Source organism: Cuculus canorus, chromosome 17 (genome assembly GCF_017976375.1).
Source record: "Cuculus canorus isolate bCucCan1 chromosome 17, bCucCan1.pri, whole genome shotgun sequence".
Lineage (NCBI taxonomy): Eukaryota > Metazoa > Chordata > Aves > Cuculiformes > Cuculidae > Cuculus > Cuculus canorus.
The window spans coordinates 12,471,167-12,497,660 of record NC_071417.1 but is presented as its reverse complement, the minus strand read 5'-3'; the positions used below and the strand labels follow the sequence as shown (position 1 = coordinate 12,497,660).

Genomic DNA, 26,494 nt, shown 5'->3' with positions numbered 1-26,494 from the left:
TCTCCATCTCCCCTCCACCACTCTTTCATGCATTTGAGAAAAGTTTATTTAATTACAAACTTGAGGGCAGACGTGAAGCTCATCAGGGTCCCTGTTCATGGGGTGAGGACACAGATGCCTGAGCAGGCTCAGACCTGGCTATTGATTCAATTATCAGCAATTTCACCTCACAGATGCTAAACGTATCTGGTTCCTGTGGAATGTGCCCCAAGATATGTATAAAATAAAGGCCCATTAAGCAGAGAAGCGAGCTCAGCCATCTCACCTCTGAGGTGGGCTCCACTTCAATTTGAAGCAGCGGGTTTCCTTCCAGGCTGTTAAAAGAATCATTGAATTACCACTGGGTAAAAACACAGGGAGGTGGGGAACGTGTAGGGGTATCGGGTCCTGCTCCCCGCAGCGTGGCTCTGCACCGGGACTAAAGGAAGCCTGCTGCTCATCTGGGAGAGCAGCCCCTTCCCACCCATGCCCTGGCTGCCTTCATCGCTGGCTGCTCACACAGATAACGGGGATGAGCGATACTAATGATTGCAGCAATTAACATTGGATGGGTGAAGATCCAGAATGGATTCGGTGAGGTAGGAGCATGCAACCAGGTCTCTATCCCAGGACCCAAAGTGCAGGGTGAGCTGCATGCTGCACACCCCAAGAGGCATCACCCCCAGCTAATCCAGGATATGGGGCAGATTTACACCCTCGCAGCTTTTGACCGTATCAAAGCAGCGCTGGTGGTTTTAGGTGGTTTCTAAGATCAGAATTCTCTTCCCAACGAACACCAACCACAGCGACAAGCACAGCCCATTAGCAGCCAGAAGAGAAGAAAATGTGGGTTTCAATTATGTTTGAGAAGTGGAGGTCTCAAAGACCCTCCCTGCAGTAAGACCCCCTGAGTTTGTTCCCGCAGCAGGTTATAAATCAATCCCCTGCCTTCTCCTTTCAACCTCTCTCCTCCCTGAGACACGAGTCACAGCCATGAGCTAGGATAGCAGGAGCACCCCAACCATCCTCTCCAACCTGCCCCAAAGGCACCCCTGAGCCCCAGACTGGTCCTGTAAAGCCAAAGAAGCACCCACGGGTGCCTGGGGGAGGTGAGGATGAGCTGCCTGTGCAATGTGCCCCGTGGTGGGTATAAAACAAAGGCCTGGGGAGGAGAAGGGGAAGCTCGCGGGGAGAAGGAGGAGGCACTCACATGGGGTTGGAGTTGACAGGGTGGAGGATCACCTGCGGGGCTCGTGTCGGCGTCTCAGGCACCACGTCTGGGGAGAAGAGAGCAGAGTGAGAGAGGGCTGGGAGGCACCAGGAGTCCCTTCCAGTGCCAGGAGCATCCAGGGGAACTAAACCTCAGTGAAAACCTCCCTTCGCCCCCAAGCTCAATTTAGTTAAATTCTCATAGGGCCACCAAGCCTTAGGTCTTAGCATGGTGCTGCAACAACATACTTGTTTGAGGGAAAAGTCCCGCCCTAGCACACACACCCCTGCAAAAATCCAGAGGTGAGGAGAGCCAGCCATGCACCCAACCCTCTAAGGGACATCGCAGCACCCCACGTTACAGGAGAGACTTTTGAAGAGACCTACCCGGGAAAATGAACTGCTGCTTGTACTTGTAGTAATGGGAAGCTGGAAGAGACAAAAGCGAGGGTTTAAGCACCAACCTGCAAATCCAGATGTAGGAGACCCCAACCTGTGCCCAGTCCTGCACCAGGAAACGCCAACCCCAAATCTGGGTCCACCCCTGCATGACTCAATCTCTCCCACCTCTATCTCTTGGGAGGATGCCACCCACAATGGCACCTAGCATGCCCAAAAAATTAAGATCTCTACCCCTCTAATGACCTGGCTGGATTATAACCTAACTTTTGCCACCATCAGCTACTGCTCTACATCTTTTGGAGAGGATTGATGTCATCTGCAAAGTCGCCAGTGGGATTTGGATACCAAGTGGTGGTGGGATTTGGATACCTGGTTTCCAGCCCATGAGGTTTGAGTGCTCTGTTCCCAACTGGCCTTTGGGAACCAGAGAGCATCACAGAGACACCGAATGATGGATTTGCAGCTGCTGTTCATTTTTGCCCAATCCAGCCCATCTAATCGTGCATTTTGCCACACTTTGGAGACATGTCCTTCCTGCCTGTCTCCCAGTATAATGAAAGGGGCTGGCAGCTGGTGGCAGCCCCAGGAGCTGCTCTCCAAAGACAGCACTGCAGAAGGGCTCTATGTCACGGTACCCTCCACTGGCTCACAGACCTCAGCAGGCAAAGTCCAAGGGCTGATTTGACTCACATAGGCAGGCAGGTCATAGGTATGATATAAGACAGAGCTGCCGAAGCCACCAGAGTTTGGCACCAGCTCAGAAAGCACCTTGTTCTTAATCTTCAAGACCCCAAAGACCAACCCAGAGCTTCTCCTCTCCAGCTTCAAGACCTCAAAGACCGACCTCTGCTCTGCAGCGGGACCTGAACACCCCTGAGCTGAGATCAAAGGAGACTCACGGGTAATTCTGGCAGCAAAAAGGTCACCGTGCTGCAGTTTCCAAGCTCAAATCCTAATCCCCAAGATGACCATCTTGATGAGATGGAACCACAGAGAACCTCCCCCACGGGAAGATGAAAGCACAGTAAGTCTTGCTTTATATCAAACCAGCCACAGGGCTCTGCTCATCACAGGCCTGAAAGCAAGGGGCAACCATCCCCCTGAGCTGCTGAGGTCTGATCCTGCACTCCTCCATCCCTGCTGGATGGCCAAGCACACCATGGGCTCCCTGCGCCGGCTCAGCTGCAGCGGCATAAGGTTCAGATCCCCATAAGGAGACTCTGCTGCCCACTATGCAGATTACCTTTGTGGTTTCTGCTTTAAACAACTTGAAATAACATCACAAAAAACAGAGGTTGTGATGGCTCCATCTTTGTAGGCTTTCAAGCCCAAACTGGATCAAGCCTTGAGCACTGACCCTGCTTCAAGCAGGAGGTTTTACTAGAGACTCCCAAGCTCCCTCCCAACTGCAATGACCCTGAATTCATCTGTGTTGCTTATTTCTGCTTTCAACTTTTCCCCATCCCAGTCTAAGTCCAAGCAGTCAAGCAGTCGGAGCAGATCCTTACCCTGAGGACACCCCAGGGCTCGTGCATCAGGCAGGTGTGGAGGTGGGCAGCTCACGGTACCTGGCAAGTTGAGCTGCTTCTGCTGGCGCGGGCACTGCGGCGAGGGGTGCAGGGGGGACGGGGGTGTCGCGCTGGGTGGCAGCGGTGGAGCCGGCGAGGAGGGTGTGGAAGAGGTGGTGGAGGAGGGGTTGCTGCTGGAGTCTGGCTGGTAGGGCACCGGGATGTGGTCCTACGGGACATAGAGGAGAGAAGAGATGAGCCGGTGAGAACAGTGCCAGCCAGTGCCATCCCAAAGTGATGCAGTGCAGATAGATGACACTGAGTGACAAACAAGAGCTACGCAGGTCAGCCTGGTCCCCCGTTTCCAGAAGCACTGGAACACAATGAGAGCCCCAGCCTGGCCTTTTCCAAAGCCGTTCGTATTCACAGCTTGCACCAAGGCCATTTCACACCAGAAAAGGGGCTCCTCTCCCAGCCCTTCCATGCTTCCCAAACCCTGATGGCTCTGTAGAGCCACGGCCACCGAGTCCAGCACTAGGGGCTGCACCCATGAGCTTCGGTCCTTGAAGACATCAAGGACCTGGCAGCTTCTACTGAGCTCCTTTGGGCCAAAATGCCAGCGCCTTGATCGGAGCAGGGGGATGAGCTGGAGCAGATTCAAAAGCATCAGCCACCTCTTCCCAAGCCCTTTGTTGACCCTTCCTAAGCACGGCAAGGACAACAGCTTCGGGTGCGCCTCTACGGGGCACACTGTGATGGGTAACACACCCTGTGCCACCTCTGAAAGGAATTTGCCACCACAGGCGACAGGCTCAAAATTTCATCACAAGTAGCCCCACGCCAGTTTTATTGTTATTACTGCACGGCAGAAGCAAGCAAGGCAGGTGCACTGTTAGGTCTGGCTTGACGAGCTTTGCCAGGGATACAATCAAATTCTGGGCTTCTTTTATTGATAACAATAAATTTGTTATTCACAGGAGTCTCAGGCAGTGCAGAGACCTCAAACCCCCACATAAATTCAGCTTATATTGGGAGATTCAAAGGCCACAATGGAGAAGGACCAGTGGGACATGGGCTATTTTGAAAGCCCTGATCCTATTTTATTTTTAAGCCGTTTAAAAGTTGGAACCTACACAGGGAAACCCAAGGGGCTCGCAGCACCACTCGTGGCGTGGCTCACCCTGCCCAAATCCGAGCTCACCTCCGCTCCACTCCTTCAATTGGCACTGGCCCATAGGATTATTTTTTTTAAGTGAAGCCCCCAAGCAGGTTTTTAGGCAGCTCCTACCCATGAGCTGACACACACATCAGTCCCGTAGCGGTGGATGTGCCCGGAGACCCACAGAGTCACCTGCAAAGCTCAGTGCTGGGAGATGCTACATCCTGGGGACAACCCTCCCTCCGCCTCCTGCTCCAAAGACAAGGTCAGGGCATGGCCCTTTTTGCTCTCAAACTCCTTCTTTTAGAGATTACTCTGTGCTCCCACCCAGCAAACGGGATTGATGGAGAAGCACATGCCTTGGGAAAGTCACTGCTCCTCATGCAAGGAGCATCCCTGCTGGAAAAGCTGCGCCAGGTGGGGTGGCTCAAGCAATCCGACTCGGGTAGCACTTGAAGATGCCACCACTTTGGTATCTTCGTACCGTCTTTACTGCATGCAAAGAACCAACAAAAGCCACAGCTATTTGGGCAACACAGGGCTGGTGCCCTCTGGCAGGGGGTGGGCACAAAGGGGGTGTTGAAGGCTCAGGGGGGAGCAGCTCACCTTGTTGAGTTTGTTGGTTTTGGGGAGTGTCTGGCTGATGTGCAAGTCTGAATACCTGGGGGGTTTCCGCAAAGGGTTGTTGATATCGCAGGGCACCGACTCTGTCCGGACTAACCTTGCTGGATTAAGAAGGGAGAGAGGGGAAAAGGGGATGGAGAGGAGGGGGAAGAGAGACGGAGAGACATCAAACCATCAACGGAGCACTTGGGGTCAACCCTGCGCTTGCAAACCACTCTTGAATCGCTCTCCAAAGCAATCCCTGGCCGCACCTCCAGCCTCTGGGCTCCTGCCACAAGGCAGCAGCCAGATTCCGAGCTCCCTCCTGCACCCAGGCTACAGCCAACCCCCCTAGGATACGGATGGGATGCGAATTGCATTCTTCTCCCCCCACGGAGGGGCTGCAATTCAGAGCGGATCAGCAGCCACCACAACCACCCTGCGAGCTACAGCACTGGGAAGAGGCACCACCTCTTCCACACTGCACTTTGGGGCGAGGGGAAGGAGCTGGCTCAGAGCACCCTGCTCTCAGCAGGGAGACTTTTTTTGAGGGGAAAGGCAGCCTGCCACGCAGGGGACTCAGGAACGGGTTGGCTGCAAGGCAGTGTATTTAAAAGTCTTGTCGGGGGGCTATTTCACTGATGCTGAGGGTACCCCAAAGCCATGTCACTCCTTGCTCCCACGCTAAAACACACAGTGGGCAGCTCTGGGTCTTACAACGTCACGAGCCACAGCAATAAACCCCAATCCTGGGAGCCCAGCTGCCCCCCAGCAGCAGAGACACTGCTTTTCCTGTCCCTCGGTCGGGGTTTGCAGCAGCTCAGAGCACGACGGGAGTGTCTTCAGCCCCTTCCACCCAAAATTGCTGCAAGCAAAGGCATAGGAGCCAATGCAAAGCCTTCCCCATTATTAAACCAATAAGTGTGCATTTGGTGGTATTTAGCACAGAGTAACAGCCTTCAGAGCTCAAAATTCAAGGCAATAGTAATTGGAAGCATTTCCGTTAGGCAGTCACAGTCCTCTGGCCATCAGGAAGCACTCGGGCAAAATCTGGAAGAAAAGAGGTGGGAAGCGATGCCCGTCGTCCTGCTGCAAAGTTCTCCCTCCTCTGTGAATTTTAGGACAGGCTCTCCTGGAGGAGAGCAGGATAAGGCAGCTCCGAAAGCACCACGAGCATCCGCAGGGGCACGGCCGCATCCCCGTTGCGGGGACCCCCATGCACCGACAGCGCCGCAGGACATTTCAGGTGCCACGCATCCACCCTAAGCTCTCGACGGTAGCAAAAGGCTAAAACCTGTTGCACTTACCCCGTGCGGTGGGGAATCTGAAAAGAAAAGGAGGCAGGGGAAGGGTGGGTGGAAGTGGTTTGCAATGCAAATCTGCCTCGCCCCGAACGGTTCGTCTCCCTACAAGCGGAAAAAACGGTGGGTAAAATTTTCACAGAGCGCCCAAAGCGGTTCGGGAGCCTCCGTCCGGCCAGCAGCGAGGGTCGGGCTCCCGAATCGCCCGGGGGGCTTTTGAAAGTTTTACCTGGCGGCAACATCCACGGAGGCAGAAGGGAGAAGAAAGGCCCTTACCTCCGCGGTGGATGATCAGCAGGTGACACGGAGGGGCCTCTTTGGTGCATTTGTTGTGGCACTTGAGCCTAGCAGGGAACAGAGAAAATGGGGTGAGAAGCGAGGGTGAAGGGGGTGTGGAGCATCACGGTACAGCTGAAGAGATGAAGCTCGGAGCAGGGAGCATCACTGCAGATTGGGGACCCTTTCTCATCTCAGGAAGGTGACTTGATGTCGTATTTCGGTTGTGGGTGCTCTCTGCCCAAGCAAACCCTCCCGCATCCCTGCGTCCTGCAGCTTGCACTCAGGAAGATGCACAATTCCCACGCTGCCCTCTCAGGCTGTGGACACAGAGATAAGAAATGGTGTGGGGTGCAAGTCCCAGAGCATCAGGGTGGGTTGGCTGGGAAGACACACGGGCTGCAATGCCCTTGGCAAACGAGTGCCATGGTCAGTGCATCTGATGCAATAAAAGGGTGCAGGAACCCCCAAAACCCACGGGCACCACCTTGCTCCCCCTTTCTCTACTGGCTGTAAGGGACCAGACACCCACCAGCCAGCCTGAGGATGCCCAAAATTATCATTTCTACCAATCTCAACTGAAATAAAAGGAGCAGAGACCCCACACTTGCAGGAAAGTCACTTCCTTCAACCACCACCCAGCACCAACGCTGCTTTATGCTTAATTAAATCCGGGGGCAGCAGAGGGGATGGAAGCGGCTGCCCCGGCCACCTTTGGCTCCCAATGAATCTCTGCCGTTGCGCCCTCCCTCCCGAGCTTTAGTATCAAGGTATTTAACGAAAATAATGAGAGCATTTACAGTTATGTTGAATATTCTGCAGAGCTTTGCCTGATTTCGCAGAGCCGGGGCAGGAATCTATGAAGGGCTTCACCCCTGGGTCATGCATATAGGCATAAGCAGGCTCCCGTCGCCTCGAAACGGTAACGTTCATTCTTAATTAGGGATGGAAAAAAAGTCCCCAGCTCACGCTCCACCATAGGGCCCAACAGAGCAGGGAGAGCCATGAGGGAGAAGGCAACGAAGAGGAAAGGGTTTAAAAAACCAAGGGTAAAAGATGAATAAAAAGACGGCAGCTACAAGCCAATGAGCTGCGTAATGAAGATTCAGGAGCTGCACGTGTTCACTTTTATTACAAAGCTATTCCGAGAGGGAAAGGCAGAGATTAACTCAGTGTTCAAGGCTTGGGGGGATTTGGGGTCTGTTTGTTTGTTTTACACCAGGACCGGGTGGCTATGAATCGAAATACTTAGTGTACTTCCTAACTTTTAACAACCAGGGAATGCATTTGCTCTTTTCCGAGCGACTGCAGGCAGCAGGAGCGACACAGAGCCAGAGCCGCAGCATCTCAGCATCCCTCCTCCTGCATGGGGACCAGCCCCGGGCAGGGACCACGGGCAGCAAAGCCTCCGCTTGTTTGAGTACCAAACGCAGCAGGAATCACTGCTTTAAAAATATATACATATATTTGATACTATCACTTCCAGAAAAGCACCGCCAGCTGCAGAGTAACCAAGCATTTCTTGTCCAGGTTTAAATCCCAATTTGCTAACTCATCAGCATTTAATCAACGGCAACAGTGATCATTATCACTCAATAGCTGCTGCTAACTCAGTTGCCCCCAGATGATCAGCGTATTCCCAGCACCCATCCCAGCAATCGTGTCTCCAGAAGCAGCTTTACCAAGTACTGATGGCTGCATGATACTGTGTAAGAGCCGGGATGCACTGGATTTGACGCAGTATAAGTGCCCTCAGCCTCTGCCTCGCTATCTTTTTCCAGTCCCATCAAATTTTACGGCCAGCACCTTTGCATCACAGATTAATTGCTGTTTGGAGTGGGTTAGCTCCTCAGTACCAGGCTGAGAGTTGGGGTTGTTCAGCCTGGAGAAGGCTGTGGGGAGACCTTAGAGCAGCTTCCAGCACTGAAAAGGGCTCCAGGAAAGCTGGGGAGGGGCTCTGGATCAGGGAATGCAGGGATAGGACAAAGGGGAGAATGGTTTTGAGCTGAAAGAGGGGAGATTGAGACGAGATCTTAGGGAGAAACATTTTGCTGTGAGGATGGGGAGGCCCTGGCCCAGGCTGCCCAGAGCAGTGGTGGCTGCCCCATCCCTGGAGGGGTTCCAGGCCAGGTTGGATGGAGCTTGGAGCCCCTGATCCAGTGGGAGGTGTCCCTGCCCATGGCATGGGAGCGGAACTGGATGGGCTTTGAGGTCTCTCCTGACCCAGACCACTCCATGCTTCATTGATTCTACAAGTCTAAAACCTCCAACACAAAATAAAGCAGAGGCTACAGCCCAAGTCTGTGGGCAAAAGCCATCCAGCGCCCAGAGCGACCTCACAGGCAGGCGACGCTCCCATCTGAGCCACTCTCAGCCCCCCAAGTCCAGCACACCCATCCCTCCCATCTCCTGCAGATAATTCCACACACAAGCCTATAACACCATCATCCAAAGCCAGGGCAAGGATGGCAGCAAGCCTGTCAGGATCTGAGTCAGAGCTCTGATGCAAGCAGAGTTGAGATCTGGCAGACAGCAGCCTCCCCGCGGACCCCCCTCCCATCCCCGGCACACAGACCCAACCTCAGCCCCATCTTGAGGCATTCTTCACCCAATTTGATGTCTCATTAAAGCCCCCTGCGAGGATGAGCTGGCGAGAGCCTGGTTGGTCTCGCCGTACGCGAGTCCCTGCTCAGCTCCGCCAGGAAACATTAATTATCCCCTCACAACATTAAGGGGCAACTCAAGCAGCTCCAGGGCTGCAACCAACGTACTTGCAGTTTTTGCATTTTAAGCCGAACAACATTCCCTTCCCGCAGACGGTGCAGGTCTGAGACATCCAGTACTTGGTGGAAAACCTGTGGAGAGAAACACAGGTGGTGGCGAGGGAGAGATGAAGCTGTGCTGCCCCATCTTCTGCTCCTGCAGAAACATCTCGCGAGCCACTCTTACCTACCAAGCACCAATTTATCATTTCCTGGCTGCCCTCAAATGCTGCTGCAGGTGTCGAGGCACCTTCTAGGGATGCCAAAGCACAAATCCTTCGGCTATGCAAAAGTCACAGCCTGCTCCAAGCAAGTCCAACCCAGCCTGGCAGGGCATTAATGATTGGCTTCCTGCAGCTCCCCAGCTTTGCCCACCCCAGGCAGTGGCCAGAGCCCCCAAAACACCTCCCTGCCCCGGGGACCCAAGTTTCCAGCCCATCAGAGAAGCAACTGCGCCAGTGCGTAGCAGCACTAAGCTTATTTCTAGTGCTTCTTCTGGCAATAGATACAAGAAGGGCAACAATCCGGAGATGGGAAATTTGCTGAAGGTTGGTAGGGTCACTGATTATACACAGCTTTTATTGATAGCAGCTCCAGCCTTATCTAAACCAAATCTGAACTGAAATGGAATTTAAATGGGCTTCTAGGACAGCGCAGCCCAGCATGGGGAAGGGGAAACAGCCCTGAGCCCCCCGTCCTGGACCAGAGATGGAAAGGGAGATGCTCATCCCCCAGCACTGTGTGGGGAATCACTCAGCGCTGCGGCGGACTTGGCTTACCTGTGTTTTATCGAGTTTCCTAGATCTCGACGGGGGATCTGCGGGGACCAGCGAGGCACTGACAGCGTATCTGCAGGGAGAGGAGAGCCAGGGAAAACCATCAGGCGGTAACAAAGGCAAGAGCAAGGGTTCGAGCTTTTGGGGAGGGAGCAAACGATGCACAGCAAAAATGGGGTTTGCTTAATATTTCCCTTTACAGACATCCCTTTCTGGAAAGCAAAAGGAGTCTGGATTTGTGCTTGGGTCTGTGGGGAATCGGGGTCTCTTGCCCCCCATCACAGCCACCAGCACCCAGTTCACACCAGGGAGAGAGATGGAAGACGACACACCTACACCCATGGGTGCTGCGCCCATCTGCACACAGAGCGGGACTGCAAAGCTGTCAGAGCCACGTCATGATATTCAAACACAAAAGGGAAAATGAAGCTGAAACGGCAACTGCATCATTTATTAATAAGACATCACGTCTTGTAGTTGTGGCTGAACAAAAAGCCAAGTGTCAGCCGCTCAGAAGGCAATTTTTAAGGTATTCAAGTAGGAAAACAAAGTAAAAAGCAACCTCAGCACCCTCCTTCGAAGGGAAAAGGAGGGAGAAAGGGTAACAGGACCTTGGCTGGGTAAGGAAAAAGAGATAAGTTCATTAGCACCGGCTGGAGCAGGCAGGTAATTAGCAGCACAGTCGTGCCAGCGCTGTGCTCGGACTCCGCGTCCCCCTTCAGCCTCAGCAAGGGCAGAGACGCTCCTCCTCCAGCTGTACTGGCCCCAGGAGACATCCTGCCCCACACGATGTTCAGCCCCTGTGGGGATCAGTGCCGGGGATTCAGAGGCTGGAGTTTTCAATAAGGGATTTGAGAGGTTTCCCGGGCAGAAGTAACCAGCCTGGGCACAACACGGCACAGAGCCTGGCTGCGAGCCCGGCCGTTTGCTCAATATGCCAGCAAATCCTCCACTAAATACACTTTCGATATTATCCCTCCGAGCAGGGAGAGCCACTGTTTGCTTTAATATCCCCTTTTAATATAGCAGGCGGCAGGGCGCTTTAATTGCGCTCTCTTTCTGAAGGTTACATTTACATCCCGCTTCCCGTGCGAGGCGCCCATCGCAGCTCTGCATTTGATAGAAGTCTTGGGAGCAGCTGAAAACACATCCATCTCCAATACTTCCCGCAGGCAAATGCTCTGACTCCTTCTCTTACTGCTCTGCCTCAGCTCCGATTACCTTTCAGGCACAGCCAGCAATTAAGATGTTGAAGGTCTACAAAGTCAATTAAAGTAATTGCTGCCCCCAGGCCCGGGTAGGCTGGTTGACACCAATATTTTTGACCCACGCTTCTCAACAGCCCTTGAAACAACCCACGCCGGGCTCAGGGAGCAGCATCCCTCCCGCTACCCCAATATCTGCAGCCCCCTAGGGGTGCCCACAAGCCCTAGAGATGATGCTTTCGAGCGGGACCACTCCGCGCACAACCACTATCCCTCCCTAAACACCATTTTCTCATCAGTAAAATCACATTTACACAAATAAATTCCCCCCTCGCCACCGCTCCTTGATGAACTAAACACGCCAACGAGAACAGCTCCTTTCCCAGAATTAAATCACAGCCTCCGCTTTATCAGCCACAATTTATTGCCACTAACTTTCAGCTGGCCTCAATTAAATCCTGCCACCACGGGGAGGGGGAGAAGGGAGTAGGCAAAGACGGCTGAGCCTTTTAATTACTTTCTAAATGTGCTCGCTGCAAAAATGTATTAAAGTGTATCGGGAATTTTAACCTCCCAACAAAAATGAGACCTGCGTGATTCACAGCTAATTATGATCATTAGAGGGAGCGATACACGAATGATCACGGCGTTTAACAATAGACCTGCTGTTTGCAAGAGGGAAAACAAGCAAAGCGGGGCAGGAGGGCAGGAGAAGGTGCCCCACAACCTCAGGGAACAGCCCCAAGGCTTTGGGGGGCTTGGAAGTTAATTCTCCTCTTTAACCTGTGTGCAGAGGAAAAGCTGCTTCTCCCCACGCGGCATTAAATGCCCAACGGGAAGGTGGAGATGCAGGAAGGATATTGTCATCAGAAATTGCCACAAATAGAGGTAAGCTCAAGAAAAAATAACCAACTCCTGGCCGTGGGAGTGTATCTCATGCTGGGGGGGCGAGGGGAGACAGACTTTGTGCAGGGAGCCCATGATGGAGAAATGCTGGACCCAAGGAGCCGCCGTCGCCCCGCAGCAGCAGGAGAAGTTGACCGCCGTGAGCTTTGAAGCATGACAGGAGGCTGCGTGCCCTCCATCCTTCTGCTGCTGGCAGCTCGCCGCCCCGTGGAACGACCCCGAGCTGCCCCGCGACGATTGATGTCTCTTGACCTCCCCTGCCCCGTCGTCAGTCATTACTTAGACATTTATCACCAGCAACCTCATTTACGGCTTGAAACTCAGAGCTCTCTTAGCCATAATTCCCCTTGCACAAGTGCATAAGGGCAGGTTTAGGATTTTATTTCCCCTTTCTTCCCCTAAAGTGGTATTTGATGGGCACAGGAGTAATTTCCCAGGGAAGAACGCAGCTGCTACCCCCACTAAGCAGCTCAATGGTGACCCCCCCAGCTGAGCACCCATCCCTTTCCTGCCTCCCCATCACCTGGAGGAGCCCTCAAAAGCAAAACCTGCTTCCTAATGTCTCGACACTGCCCAGTGCCACCCGGCACACGGATCCTCACGGAGCCCACAGCCAAGCGCGATGCCGGGGGATGTCCCCCTCCACCCAAACACCCCAAAACCTCCACGCTTTCCTTCACCGCAGCATCGCACCAACAAAGGTCACAGCTCCTGCTCCGCACAGCACAGCTTATCCTTGAATCAACAGCCTGTGCTTGACGGGATCAGATGTGCCAGGAGGAGAGCAGGGAAGGGGGGATACTGTCCAGGCAGAGGGTGACAGCCGCCTCCGGCATGTCTCTGACAGCCGACATGGGCGAAGAGCCCTGCGCCCGGCTCCCCAGCGGTGACAGGCAGCTGTGACAGCTGCCACTGGTCCCTGAGTGGCACCCGCGCGTCTCGGAGGTGACGGGGACCGGGATGCTGCCTCGGCCGTGACGCCCTCCTTGCCCCCGCTGCCATCTCGACAGCTCCCCGGTGCCTTTCAGCTGCCGGCGCGGATGTTTCCTCGTTGCTCCCCAGTCAGAAGGCAGAATGCCTGAGCATCTCCTGCATGGCGGAGAGCAGGCAGAGCTTCCCTATTTTATCTGGTTTGGGTTTCCATCCTCCCTGGGGACGGAGCAAGAGGGCAGTGATGCCCTCAGCAAGCCCCAACACCCTCCCAAGCACACCAGGAGCATCACCTGGGGCAGAGAGCACTGGGAGCCACACCGATGGGGACCATGTTTTGGTATGATATCCCTTTTAATCTCCTGGCACCTTTCTGGATGCCCAGGGAACGGGTGTGAACGTGTTATCCATCACGGTGACAACCCAATAAACAAACCCTCCTCTTCCTACTACAACGAGCAGCACTGGGAAATGTTCGCATTAAGAATGGGATGGATAAAAGGGATGGAAGTGAACTTGGAAAGCATCCCGGGATGAATCACCACGAGGCCAAGAGACTTTGTACTTGTCTGTAGACGTCCTACAGACCCACATCCACCCCAGGCAACCACCACAACACTCCCGGAGCCAAGCCCAGGGTGGTTAAGTCCCCAGCAGGGATTACGAGGAGACACCAGAGTGCAGCCTCCTCCTGAAACAGGCAACCACGACAGGTCCATCATCAGCCATATCTCCCATCCCCAGGCAGAAATCACTGCCCAGGGCCAATATCATGCTAGTGATGAGGGATGCAGCAGATGTTACTGCCTGCATGGACTCAGCCAAGGAACCGAGCGTACCAGCAAGCTGCTCCACAGCAAAGGATGAACCCAAGGGTGCAAAATCCCTCCTCAAGACACCACAGTCCTCTCTTTGGCTGGTTTTAGGGCCAAAACAGGATGGGAGAGATCTCCAAATAGCTCAGCTGCAGCAGCAAAGGAAGCTGCAGCAACACCAGCAGCAGCTTTCCCCTCCGTGATATAAAATCCAGGCAGGATTCAAGCTAAAAAGAGGCTCAACCTGCCCCCTCCATCAGTGCAAATATTCTCAACGCAGTCACAGCCAGGTCCAAACACAGCAGCGTTCCTGCTGCAGGTGGAAGAACGATCTGGCAGGTGGAAACAAAGCCTCAGCCCGTGCCGAGGGTATCATCCAAAGCAGCTGAACAAGGCAGAGCTGTTCTCACAGCATCTCTCTAGTAAGAAAACAGAGTCACTTTATAATCCCGGCAGTTCCTCTTTGCAGCGTAACAATCCTATTTATACACCCAAAATGCCATGTTCAGACGCTTTGCTGGCTTAAATACTCACATTGTGATTTTTTTCCCCTCAATTCACAGCCTTGCAGGGTCAATTAGGCTTACCCAGACAAAGCTGTATTATCGTACTCCACACCGTTTTGCTGGGGTAGGAAACCCTCTGGAGGTTGGAGTAGCCCGATGGTGAGGCGCCCAGCTGTGGCCAGATGTGGGCTGCAAGGACATCCCAGCTGTGCTGCCGAAAAAGCCGTGGAATGCTCATACCATGGATTGTACCGGCAGCTGGGCAGGCTCAGCGAGGAGAAAGGATGGTCACAAAGAAATGATGTCCTGCTTGGGAAGCCCCCTGTTGAAGACTGTTTAGGTTGGGACAGCGTTAAGGAGAAGTCTCTTCCTATGAAACCACCCCCATCATTAGGGATGCGACGTCAAGGCCAGGCTGGAGGGGGCCTTGAGCAGCCTGATCCAGTGGGAGGTTTGGAACTGGATGATCTTTAAGGTCCCTTCCAACCCAAACCATTCTATGATTCTACGTCTGCAGAGAGGAGCCGTGGTCTGAGCAGCACTGACTGCTCGCACACGTGCCCTACAGCATGTTCAACGCCAGCATTATGCTCTCAGGTCCTGCCTGGTCCTTTGCAGCAGAAAAGCTGGATTTAGTGCTCCTGGATTCCCAGCACAGGGCTTGATCCACTGGACAATGTCTTGAATCCCTCTCTGCCAGCCATACCTGCCCAACGCCAGCCCTCCAGAGGGCTCCTTCACAGATGAGGAAGCACTAAGAGCTCTGATGGCACCTCGGCACTTGGCCATCACTGGTTGACCATCTAAGCCCCAGGAAGGCACAACCAGGCTGCTTACCAGGGTAGAAAGTCAGTGCCATAACCTGCAAAGTCCTTGGTCACAAAGGCAAGAGGCGGAACAGGAGAAGTGACCCAGCAGGGACACAGGCAGAGCAGCACCAAAGGCAACCGTGGATGCAACGGAGATGACATGAAGGACTGAGTCGATGCACCCAGCCGGGAGCTGAGGAGAGCATCACTCGAGACCACATTGAAACAGCTGTGGTCAGCTCTCAAGGGACAAGACAAAGGCTCTGAGGGTTCAGCTGCTCATAACTCCATGTACGAGGGGATTCTCCAAGGCTCTTGTCTTGCTCTCAGGACACAGTGTGTGTTCAGAGGCTCCTTGTGCAGCTTGTTGCCAGCCCTTGCACTCTCGCTTCATGACTGTGAAAATCTATCCTGATGAGGGCAAATCGGCTGTTAAAAATAAGAGAAAAAGCACCCAAATCTGCATCTGATCAGGACCAGAGACGACACAGATGGGAGCGTGCTCCTGCCACAAGCAGCAAGACGCGCTGGCTGTTGAAAAGAGATCGAGAGACAGTCGGGGCGAGAGGGGTCTCGCCAAGGGCTCGCCAGGCTCCTCTCCTGCATCTCAATCCAACAACAACGTATTTTTGTTTCAGTGCTTACGGAAGTAATTTCACATCAATCCAGAGCACGTCAGGTGCTGCTGCGCTGATCCCACAAGGGAAAAATGGAAGACGCATTTTGCTTTTTAAAAGTCTAGGTACCCATGGTCATAGGGATGGGATACGGTGGAGAACTTGGCTGCTAAACTGCATCTGTGCCTCAAGGATGGGGATGGGGACAGGGAGGCCCCTTGGGATGCGGGATGGGCTTGATGCACTGGCTCACACTCTTGGTGAGCCCCACAGAGCTCATCCACGAGCACACGGGAAACCCCTTGCACTTGAAAGGCAACAAGAAATAGTGGCACCCTAGGAGACGGGGGGAGGTGTGACCCCCAAAGCATGACCAGCACTTCTCTTAGGACCTACAAGGCCGGGTCCTTTGAAGCAGCAAGAACAGCAACAAGGTGAGAGCAGAGGACCTGAGGACACGCAAAACACCGTATTGACTAAAGGAAGCCACCCAGATCCCATAACAGAAATTCTGGGCATGGGGAAAGCTACAGAAATATCTACTCCTCCCCACAAATAAACACGCCTCTGCAGCGCTTGGCATAATTCATCTCCTCCCTGCAAGGTAATGAACCCTGGCATCAAGCTCCATTAAACCCCATCTCTCTCCCCGCAGGGCCACACTCAGCACCCAGCTGTCACGTGCCGGATGCGCCCACTCTTCCCACAGGGTCGCAAACTGGAAAGCAAATGTAGAAGCAGATAGAAAACCAGGATGCAGCTTGAGGACAAGGCCACCAGTACAGAAATGATGCAGATACACTAGAGACGTAGAAAAACTACAATCCAGTGGGATGGGTTTGCCTTGCATCGCATTTTCCCCCCAGGTCCCCGGGAGCAAGGGTCGCTGAGTGCACGGATTCTGATCCTGCAGGGACCAAATGCTTCGGCTGACGCTAAAACCTCTCAAAAGGGATCAAACAGCTGGAGCAACCAAGCCTCTCTTCTCCATAGCTCGCATCTAGCCCAGAAAGCAAACGTTCACAGCAGCCAAGAAAGTTGGAGGGCCAAGGGAAATGAGAAGAGACACCTCTCCAGCAGCGTTAGTCACTTGATAGCCCATCACTTCTCATCGCATCACGTTCCTGCGATGCCACGTTACATCAGGTTATCACACCATGGGATTTAATCCAATGTTGATGCGTGAGGAAACCTAATGCAACCAGACACAGTGGGGGGTTGCTGAGAATGGGTCGTATTTCCTGGTTGCTGGTCCACTAGTCCCCAGTATTCCGGGTTGCAAGTGAACTCAGCTGATGCCACGGGGAGAACAGCAATGCAAAAATACCCCTTGTGCCAAGCGAACCTGATGGCCGTGACAGCAAGTCAGGTAGTTGGACACGTCTAGAAATAACACTGCCTGCCTGCAGACCTCCTGCCAGGTACCACTGTCCCCAAAGCCAAAGAAAAGGGAGGAAAAGGATGCCAGAAATGGTTCAATGGCCCTTCAACAATCCTAAACAGCAGCTCATTGGTGTAAAAAAAAAAAAAAAAGTCATGATAGAAAGAAATTATGAGAGTTTTGCCTTGCACATGGCCGGGAAAGGCATGGCTGTGGGGATGAAAGCAGGGCAAAGGAACCGCCCCATCACATCAGCACCTGCAAACTTGGGGTGCCTGATAAAGCCATTCCAGTGCCACTTCCCACCTGGGTGAGAAGCATGATAAGGAGGAAAACCCACCAGTGCCAAGGGGCTGGATGGGCAGGAAGGGATGTTGACTGCAAACCCTTTCTTCAGTCAAGAGCTGAGCAGTAAGAATGACTGGAAGAACCCAAAACGAGCCAGAAAGATCACATTTGGGAAAGTAAACAGAAGGGGAAAGCCTGGGGAGGGGAAGGTGGCAGAAAACAGGCTTGCGTATAGAGTCAGAGGAAGCTTTTAGCTAAGTAACAAGAGGAACTCGCCCTTCCCGTGACAGCTCTTGGCATGCAAATCACTCCCAGCAGCTGCCACACATTTTCTGGGAGGGTTTTGTTTAGGCTAAGAGTCATGTCTGGCTTGTAAAAGCTTCAATTCCTGCAGAATTCACTGGAGCACATGGTCCAGGACAGGGAAATAAGGGTCAGGCTTCTTCTCCCCAGCCAACAGCAACGCCTTGGGTGAACTTGTCAGCCCAAACCCATCAAAAGGAAAGCTGGGGAGAGGCTCTTGATCGGGGGAGGGCAGGGACAGGATGAGGGGGGATGTTTTCAGCTGAAAAAAAAAGGAGATTGAGATGAGATTTTAGGGAGAAATGTTTTGCTGTGAGGGTGGGGAGGCCCTGGCCCAGGTTGCCCAGAGCAGTGGTGGCTGCCCCATCCCTGGAGGGGTTCCAGGCCAGGTTGGATGGGGCTTGGAGTAACCGGATCCAGTGGGAGGTGTCCCTGCCCATGGCAGGGGGTGGAACTGGATGGGCTTTGAGATCTCTTCTCACCCAAACCATTCTACAATTCTATGCTTCCTGCATCCACATTATAGCTATACAGAAGCATATCTGTTTTCATAAATCAATATTCAATGTGACAGCGGTTGTATACATATACAGACATATACATTCAAGTGTCCAGACTTATATTTGCCCAAAATCACCCACATATTTCTAACACCAAGGCAAGACACCAGCACAAGGTCTGTGCTCACCACGCAACACTTGACCAACAGCCTCCACACCACTCCAAGTTTCCCACAGTCACATCTTCTGCTTGGCATCAGCCATCACCCACCCCATGGAAGAGGACCTTAGGGGGACACTTGGACTTACTTGCTGAGAAGGTGGCTTCGGTGTGGACGGGAGGGGTGGAAGGAAGGAAAGGTGGATACCCCACAAAGAAGGAGCGCAGGGAACGCTCGGAGAGGAGGGGGGAACGCTGTGCAGGGATGTTCTCACAGCTTCCCACAGTGTTGTTGATCTTGAGGTTCAAGGGCTTGTTCTTCTTCTTGACTCTGGAAGGAAGGAGGGGGAGGCAAAAAAAAAGGAGAGAAAAGTGAAGGGCAAGATTTGCTCACAGCAGTGGGATCCGCAGGACAGTTGCTCACTCAGGGTGATACTGCACTGCCCTGTGAGCTTATATAAATAGACCCTTATCCCTCCCATCATCAAAAAAAAAGGCAATTTTCATTAAGGAGCACATGGCATTGAGAGCTCCTGCAAAACTTGGCTGAAAGGGGTCAGTTGGCCCTTAAGTCCCATCACCCCCCAACTTGCTGACCTTATTGCATCCCCAAAATCAGCTACTGCCTGGCAGCCCTCCGCAGGGCTGAGCCCATCCTGCTGCAGCCTTAGAGCAAACCCCAGAGCACGTGGCCCTGAAACCAAACCAGCACTATGCCCTGCAACGCTACGCAGAGCTGGGCAATGCCACCAGCCTCAGTACAGTAGAAATCAGGCGAGTACAAACCTAGGCATTGCTCTCTCTGGAAACCAAGCTGCTTTCCTGCAAACACCTAAGTGCTTGTTTGGAGGCACCAGGTCCTGCTCTGCTGCCATCATTCCAGTATCCTCAACCAGAGACATCCCTGAGCTCAGACACCCGCTCCCGCGTGCAGGCAAGCCATCCTCCCCAGGGTCATGCATCTCCCATGGTCCCAGCAGCGCCCGGGGGGCATCTGGCCCTGCCAGGCGCTAGGAAATGACCACACTGTGCTGACCAGCCTGCTTTAGCAGAGGGAAATAAAACTGCCTTCTAACAAGCTAATTGTTTCCTCGCACAGGAAAAGCTTGGAGGGTGGCTGCGATGACTTCTTTGGGTGCCCCGAGCTCAGGGATAGGGTGGATGATTGCCTCCAGCCAGGTTTGATGGAACAAGCCTCTTGGCTTGGAGCTCGTGGGGGTTTGGTGCACCAGCAGCCCCACAGCCAATGTTTTCTGGGGAATCTAAACTGCTCCTAACCCTAAACCCCCAACGCTTAAAGTAAATCTGCAAAGCATCAGGGCAAAGAGAAGCCTGGTAGCCCCTAGAGCCAGACCGACCCCTCCATCACTGTCACTTGATTCAAATCCAACAGCACAATCACAACATCTCCAAACCAAAGCCCCAGCGCGGGCACGGCCCCAGCTCAACCACGAGCTCAGCCCCAGCACTTGGCCCAAAGCGCTTCCTGCAATGCAGTGATTAGCTTCTAATCTCATTTTTTTTCCACCCATAAATCAGTTCCAGACCAAATATTTACGGTGAACATCATTTCCTCGCCAAGCAGGGCTGGTGACAGCTCTCATTATTAGGAAGGATGAGTGATTTTGGACAGAGAGATTTTTCTCTCTCCCTGTTTCTGCAGAAGAAAGAAATCAATTAACAAACACGCACAAAACCCATGATCCAACTGGGTGACTGACAAGGGTTGGCCATCGGTCTCACCATGGTCTTGACCCCTTTTCTCCACCCTAAAGGAGGGTGAGCAGGGTCCAGCAGGATGTGGCAACAGGAGCATCCTCATCCATGACAAGTTTTCTGCCTCCCAGGGATGGGGCACCCTGCTGCAAGCACCCCAACACTGGGGATAGCGGTGTCCCAGCAGTTAGGGACCCCCGAGTTGTCCCTGAGGTGCTGGGGGACCAAAAGCAAACCTGCACCTTCACTTCCCTGGATGCACACAAGCACTGGGTGTTCCCCAAGCCTTGAGCCCTGCTCGAACAGGCTGAGACGGCAGCTCACCCGCCGGTGGGAGAGCAGCACCAGGGCAGAATGTGTCTGCAGAGCCCAAGCAAGCACGTGTCTGGGTTGTAGAGGACACAGCTGCCCCTTTGCTGGCTCTCCCCCTGGTTTTGCCCCTGACCAGCATCGTGCACAGACGGGTGGTGCACCCAGGAGCAAACCTCCTCCTCCATCCTCCAGCAAAGGCAATGGAGAGGAAGGTAGAAAGAGAAATAATCCCAAACCTGGAGGAGGATAAGTTCTGCAAGCAGCAGAGGGCACAAAAAATGAGCTGCAAAGACACCCCAAGAGGAGAGGCGACTCCTCTGCTTCTCTGCAATCTCATCTCAGCCACTTCAAAGCAGCCCCAAAGCCATAAGCACTGATTTTGGGGACGAGGCACCCACTGGTCACACTGCTTTGGACTACCCTCATCTACCCAAGGAGGCATCACAGGAGGGAGGGAAAAAGCATGTCCTGGAAATACTTCAAGGTCCTCTCAGCCTAAGCCTCCCAGCACAGCCCGGAACCCCAGACTCCACACCCCGGGGCAGGAGAAGCCCCCTCCTCTGTGCCAGGCTCCTCTGGGCATCACCCCTCTCCCACAGAGCCAAACTTGGCACACACAGCAGAAGTGAAAAAGCACATATTTGTTTTTTAAATCAAGGAAGAACATCAGCTTAATTCAATTTTCCCTAGGGATCAAACCCCAACAAAGCAGCAGACCCCACTCCTGGGAAGGGGGCCCAGGCTGGACCTCAATCCTGGAAATGGATAATCTTTAAGATCCCTTCCAACCTAAACCATTCTCCAATTCTACAATAATCTCAGCCAAACCAGTAAAGCCCAGTATATGATGCAAGCTGGGTTCATTTTGATGCTCGGTGGGGTTGGCTGCACTAATATCCCCATTAATCAGCATTTCAGACTTCTCCAGAACTTGGCAAGTTCTCAGCTTCTTGGCTGAGGGAGTGGAAAAGGCAAGCGCTCCACTTAAAACAACCCGGCGATGATACAGAAACGCTGACGGAGAAGCAAATGCGGCAGAAGGGAAAGCACAGCACAGCTCTGCGAAGTCGCGGGGCTGCGGAAGGGGCTATTTAGATGGTGCTGATACCTCTCAACCTCCAGGAAGGGCCATTTTCCTCCAGTCACAGGTGGAAAACTACCAAAATGAGAGTCCAGCCCGTGCCAAGTACCAGGCAGGAGGAGCAGGGAGCTAATTATACCCCAGGGCTTGGGATTTTGGTGTTAAAGCCTTGTGGGAGGCAAAGAGGACCACACACAGTCCATCTCCAGGCTTGAAGCCCCCCCAAAATCTAGGAGACACCCTGGGGTGACTACGGCAACCCCTTGCCACCCACAGGGATGGCAGGAAAAGTGTCACCGCAGGGACAAGGGCTCCTTTCCTGCCAGATGTGGAGCAAATTCCCAAATTTGAACACCCGGACATCATTTTTTTTTTGCCACTCCTGGAGCCTCCGGTCCCCGCTGTGTGCCGATCCCAACCCCACCGCAAGAGGCTGGAAAGCCGGGCACCTCAGAGGCTCTGCAAGCACCAAGCACCCTTCACTGCAAGGGTGTCAGGCTCCCTGACAGCAAGACAGGGTCAGATACTGCTCCACGCAGCCCTCGGCTCCCCAAATCCTTTCCGAGCTCACCAATTCTCAGCCCTCCCCACACCGCAATCCCCACAGCTGCTCCTGGAATTGCAGAACCTCCCCTTAGCATCCTCTCAGCTGCTCCACTCTTATCTCTCTCCATTCCCTAATCCTCTGCATGACCCCAAAAATAATCCTCATTTTTACCCTTGCCTTCCTCTTGTGTCTCCTGGAGGGGATACCAGGAAGAATCTCCCACTCAAGCCCCCAAAACCAAAGTTCACAGGAGCATCAGGGCTAATTCCTGCTGCACGCTGATGTGGATGCTCGGGAAAGTCGGTGCCGCTCGCTGGGAGCGATTCCACGCACAGATAGGTAAATGCCAACCGTTAGGGACATAATTTCACGCAAGGATTTTCTTAATATGTGATGATAGCTTTGAAAATAAAGAGGAAAAAAATAAATAGCCCAGCTAGTTTGAAGCACTTAATGCGTATCCCTTTAGGTGTCAATCCAGCCTGAATAGCTCATCCCCGCCTGCTCGGTGGAATCAGTCAAACGCTCATCACCAGCATCGGCAAAAAATAGAGGGTTTCAACAGGCAGTGAAAAACACAAGCAGACACCCAGGACAAAGCGCCCATCACTCTTTACAGCTCCAGGAAGGCTCTGTCTGCATCAAAGCCCGGCAGGAAGGCAGGGATTGACTTGTAAGATGGGATGTGGGGATACTAGGGATGCTAGAGGGTCCCAGGGAGGAAGCACGAAACAGCTGAGATGATCCGGAGCGTTTCACAGGCTGGAAGAGTGGGATATGCTGAGAAAGTGAGCCCTCCCCAGCAGAAGTTGGGGTACGGGCATGGGGAAGTCTATAAGTTACAGGGAGCGGAGATGCAATGGCCATCGGGCTGTCAGCCCGGAGTTCAGCACTGCCCACGGCTATGGCTAAATCCCAAAAAGGACTCTCCCAAGAGTTCCCTGCATCCCAGTGGCATTCACTTCTCCATGCCCACTCCTATCCCCATGCCCATTTCTACCCTACAAGAAAGCCGACGAGAGACTTTTTACAAGGACTTGTAGCGATGGGATAAGTGGGAATGGTTTAAATCGGAAATGGGAAGATTTAGATGAGGTCTTAGGAAGAAATTCTTCGCAACGAGGGTGGGGAGGCCCTGGCCCAGGCTGCCCAGAGCAGTGGTGGCTGCCCCATCCCTGGAGGGGTTCCAGGCCAGGTTGGATGGGGCTTGGAGCCCCTGATCCAGTGGGAGACGTCCCTGCCCATGGAAAGGAGTGGGACTGTATGGCCTTTGAGGTCCCTTCCAACCCAAACCATTCCGATTCTTAATTAAATGGTGAAAATCAGATAAATAACCCTGCTCTGCCGGCATTTGTTGCCACTTGCTAATATCATTGTAATAAAAATAATCAGCAGAGGTTTAGATTTAAAATTCAGTTGAAACAGTTGAGTTGACCCCACAGCTGACTGCACTGGGCTATGTTTTATTCACCACTTTGCTCCTCTTCAGCACACTCCAATTTCAATGTAAGTGTTGCTTTTAAAGGAAAGGAAATAGAGTGGAAAAAAGAAATCCTCTCATCGGTATTTCAGTTAGCTCCCTGCAAAGGATTAAAGATCGCTGCTACCTGGCCCAAAGTGCACAGCCTCGGTCAGGATGCAACTCAGGAGATTTATGGCCTTTTGACCGGCTTAATTGCTCGATATTCTGTATTAAATCAGAGGATGGAGAAGGAAAAGCACTGCCCCCGCACCTCAGCCTGTGAGGCTCTGCCTGGCGCAGAGGAAGCAGCACTGACCGAGCAACACCCATGTGCAGCGATAAAAAAGGAGGAAACTCCACAATTCCCTCTTGCATTTTTAATGCAAGAAGAGTTGCCAGTTCTGCTCCCTTCCTGCTGGGTTCCCATGTTGGCACACGGCTGGGAAACCCAACTCCTCTCTTCAGAGATTCCCAAAAAAATCCACAAAAATCCCAGTGACTTCCCCAGCCGAGCAGCATAAACAGCCTCAAAAACCAGACTTGGGGAGCTTGTACCAAACCCACCACGGCTGGAGCCATCGCAACCAGAAAAGGAGGGACCGGGTCACCTTCTGCGCGTGAGGAAGCGGTGCCTACCCCATCCCCGGAGGGTGTCCAAGGCCAGGTTGGATGGGGCTTGGAGCAACCTGATCCAGTGGGAGGTGTTAGAATTGGATGGGCTTTGAGGTCCCTTCCAACCCAAACCATTCCATGATTCTATGATTATTTGAACCCGCCTGAAGAGATGAAGTGTCTTCATTACACCCGCAGACCTAACAAGCTCAGTGCAAGACCAGCTTGATATTAAAGAAAACAGAGTCTACCCACCAGACGTTACATTTATCCTCCTCATTACTGTAAGAGGCAACAAACCCTTCCTCCCTCGGCCAGAGGAAAAGCGGGTTCTTCATATCAAAGCCTCAACAGTTAAATATTTATCCGAGTGCCTGTCCCTGCTTCCCTGGATGGCTGAGTTTTAAGGTTCATACCTTACTGATCTATTATTCTCTTTTCATAGCACAAAGCCTAACTTTTTATTACGGCTGCAAATTATAAAGGTGGGAAATTCTTTGAAGGGAGCTCAAGCCAAAGAGGTTTTTTTTCCCCCCCCTCTCGGGACTTGTACACCAACGAGAGAGTTCTGCAGGAGGGCAGCAGGAACAACACTCGGAGCAGATGCAGGCTGCTGCGTGGAAGGAGTTTGAGAAGCTAATTGCCAGGATCCTGAAGCAAGACCTGTTTCTCATTAAATCCCTTCTGTTTTCTTCGTTTCCACCGTTACATTTCTTTGAGGGACACACAAGGGTGGTGGTGAATGAGCACCACCAGCTCTGGCCAACCAACAACGGTGAGGTTGAGTCACCTTTTGCTGGAGCCACGTCTACATCAGTTCAGCCCCGGATGTCCCTCATTTACACCCAGATGAGTGGGTTTCTCCCTGCCTGGAGAACACAGCTTTAGCCAGGGGAGCAAGCTCCAGGCATTCTACATCCCCCTCCATCAAATCACAGAATCATAGTATGGGTTGGGAAGGGATCTTTAAAGGTCACTTAGTCCAACCCCCCCTGCAATGAGCATCTTCAATCCTGTAATCATGTTGAGGGACATCTTCAACCCAATCGGGTTGCTCAGAGCCCCGCCCAACCTGACCTTAAATGTTCCCAGGGATGGGGCATCCACCACCTTTCCGGGCAACCTGTGCCAGTGCCTCACCACCCTCACTGTAAAACATATCTTCCTTATATTCCACTTAACTCTACCCTTCTTTAGTTTAAAACCATTATGTCTTGTCCTATCAGCTCAGGGCCTGCTAAAAAGTCGGTCCTCATCTTTCTTACCCATCCTCTTTTCAGTAGTGGGAGGCTGCTCTAAGGTCTCCCCAGAGCCTTCTCTTCTCCAGCCTGTCCTCACAGGAGAGGAACGGGTGGGCTGAAGACTGCAGAGCTCTCCATCAGTATAAGACCCCATTTGCCAGCACCATCACCTCCATGCTTGCAAAACTCATCTAAGAAAGGGGATGCAATTAGCTCAAGCCCCATCCAACCTGGTCTGAAGATGAGCAGAAGAGGAGAGAGGAGCTGCTTAACGTCCTTCCTGCATAGCTACAGCTGGAAGAAAGCACCAAAAAGAGCTCAAGCACGTCCTCCTATCACGACCAACAGTGGTCAATCCATCTCCTTGTCACCACCCTGGGACCTTGCCCACAGCAATGTCCTCATTGTGCCCTGCCTTCCTCTCACGCATGGACACCACGGAGGCAGAAAACCAGGCGATGGTGCCCGCAGCAGGAGAGCTCTCTTGCCTCACACACACACACACCCCAAGACGTTAATCTTTATCTAAATTCATAATCATGCTCTCCGGTTCGAAAGTAGCGAATGGAGGCTCAACTTCTCATTAAAGGACACGGTGAGAAGTTTCTCCTCCAAGCATGTTAAAGCTCCTGCTCCTCTTGACGGAACACCACAGCAGTAATTAACATTAATGACATACCTAAGGAGAACGGCAGCCCAGAGCAGTGGGATAATTGCAGCGGAGAGCCAGTTTGTTATGGTGGCTACCCATCACTGTCGAGATACGGTGTGCAGACCCTACTTTGAGAGAGCTGGAGACAATCCAGGACCTGTGCAAAACTCCGCAGCCCTGACTCACCATGCACCGAGATTAACCAGAAAGGTTATTTGGATACAGAGAGAGAAAGATGCTGCTCGTTTGGCTCTCCAAATTCCCTCACACCAATGCTCTCCCCCCTTGCAGAAGTATCAGGTCTCTACGTTTTCGGACAGGACACACGATGAATAACACAGCGCTGCAGATGCTGCATATGGATTATTTGCACACATTGGCAGCGTCCCGCCGCAGCCACCTGCTCTGCAAACATCAATCTCTTGCTCATCCCCAAAGCCAAGAGCCCACCTGCCTTTCCAAGCCTGGGAAACGTC

General features: G+C 52.9%; 1 protein-coding gene across 4 annotated transcripts in view; it reads right to left on the bottom strand.

Annotated features, from left to right (window-relative positions):
* KSR2 (kinase suppressor of ras 2) overlaps positions 1–26,494 on the bottom strand; it is an 87,336-nt gene that overhangs the window by 34,553 nt on the left and 26,289 nt on the right. For 2 of the 4 annotated variants that reach the window (XM_054082755.1, XM_054082757.1), the window contains exons 5-14: positions 18,545–18,726; positions 9,979–10,048; positions 9,209–9,292; positions 6,438–6,505; positions 6,168–6,266; positions 4,864–4,982; positions 3,159–3,327; positions 1,576–1,617; positions 1,190–1,256; positions 266–314 (exon numbers count right to left, since the gene is read on the bottom strand). In XM_054082755.1, coding sequence (XP_053938730.1) covers positions 266–314; positions 1,190–1,256; positions 1,576–1,617; positions 3,159–3,327; positions 4,864–4,982; positions 6,168–6,266; positions 6,438–6,505; positions 9,209–9,292; positions 9,979–10,048; positions 18,545–18,726 — 949 coding nt within the window. Of the gene's footprint in view, positions 1–265; positions 315–1,189; positions 1,257–1,575; positions 1,618–3,098; positions 3,328–4,863; positions 4,983–6,167; positions 6,267–6,437; positions 6,506–9,208; positions 9,293–9,978; positions 10,049–18,544; positions 18,727–26,494 lie in introns of all 4 variants that reach the window. The other 2 variants (XM_054082754.1, XM_054082758.1) reach the window with 2 other exon arrangements.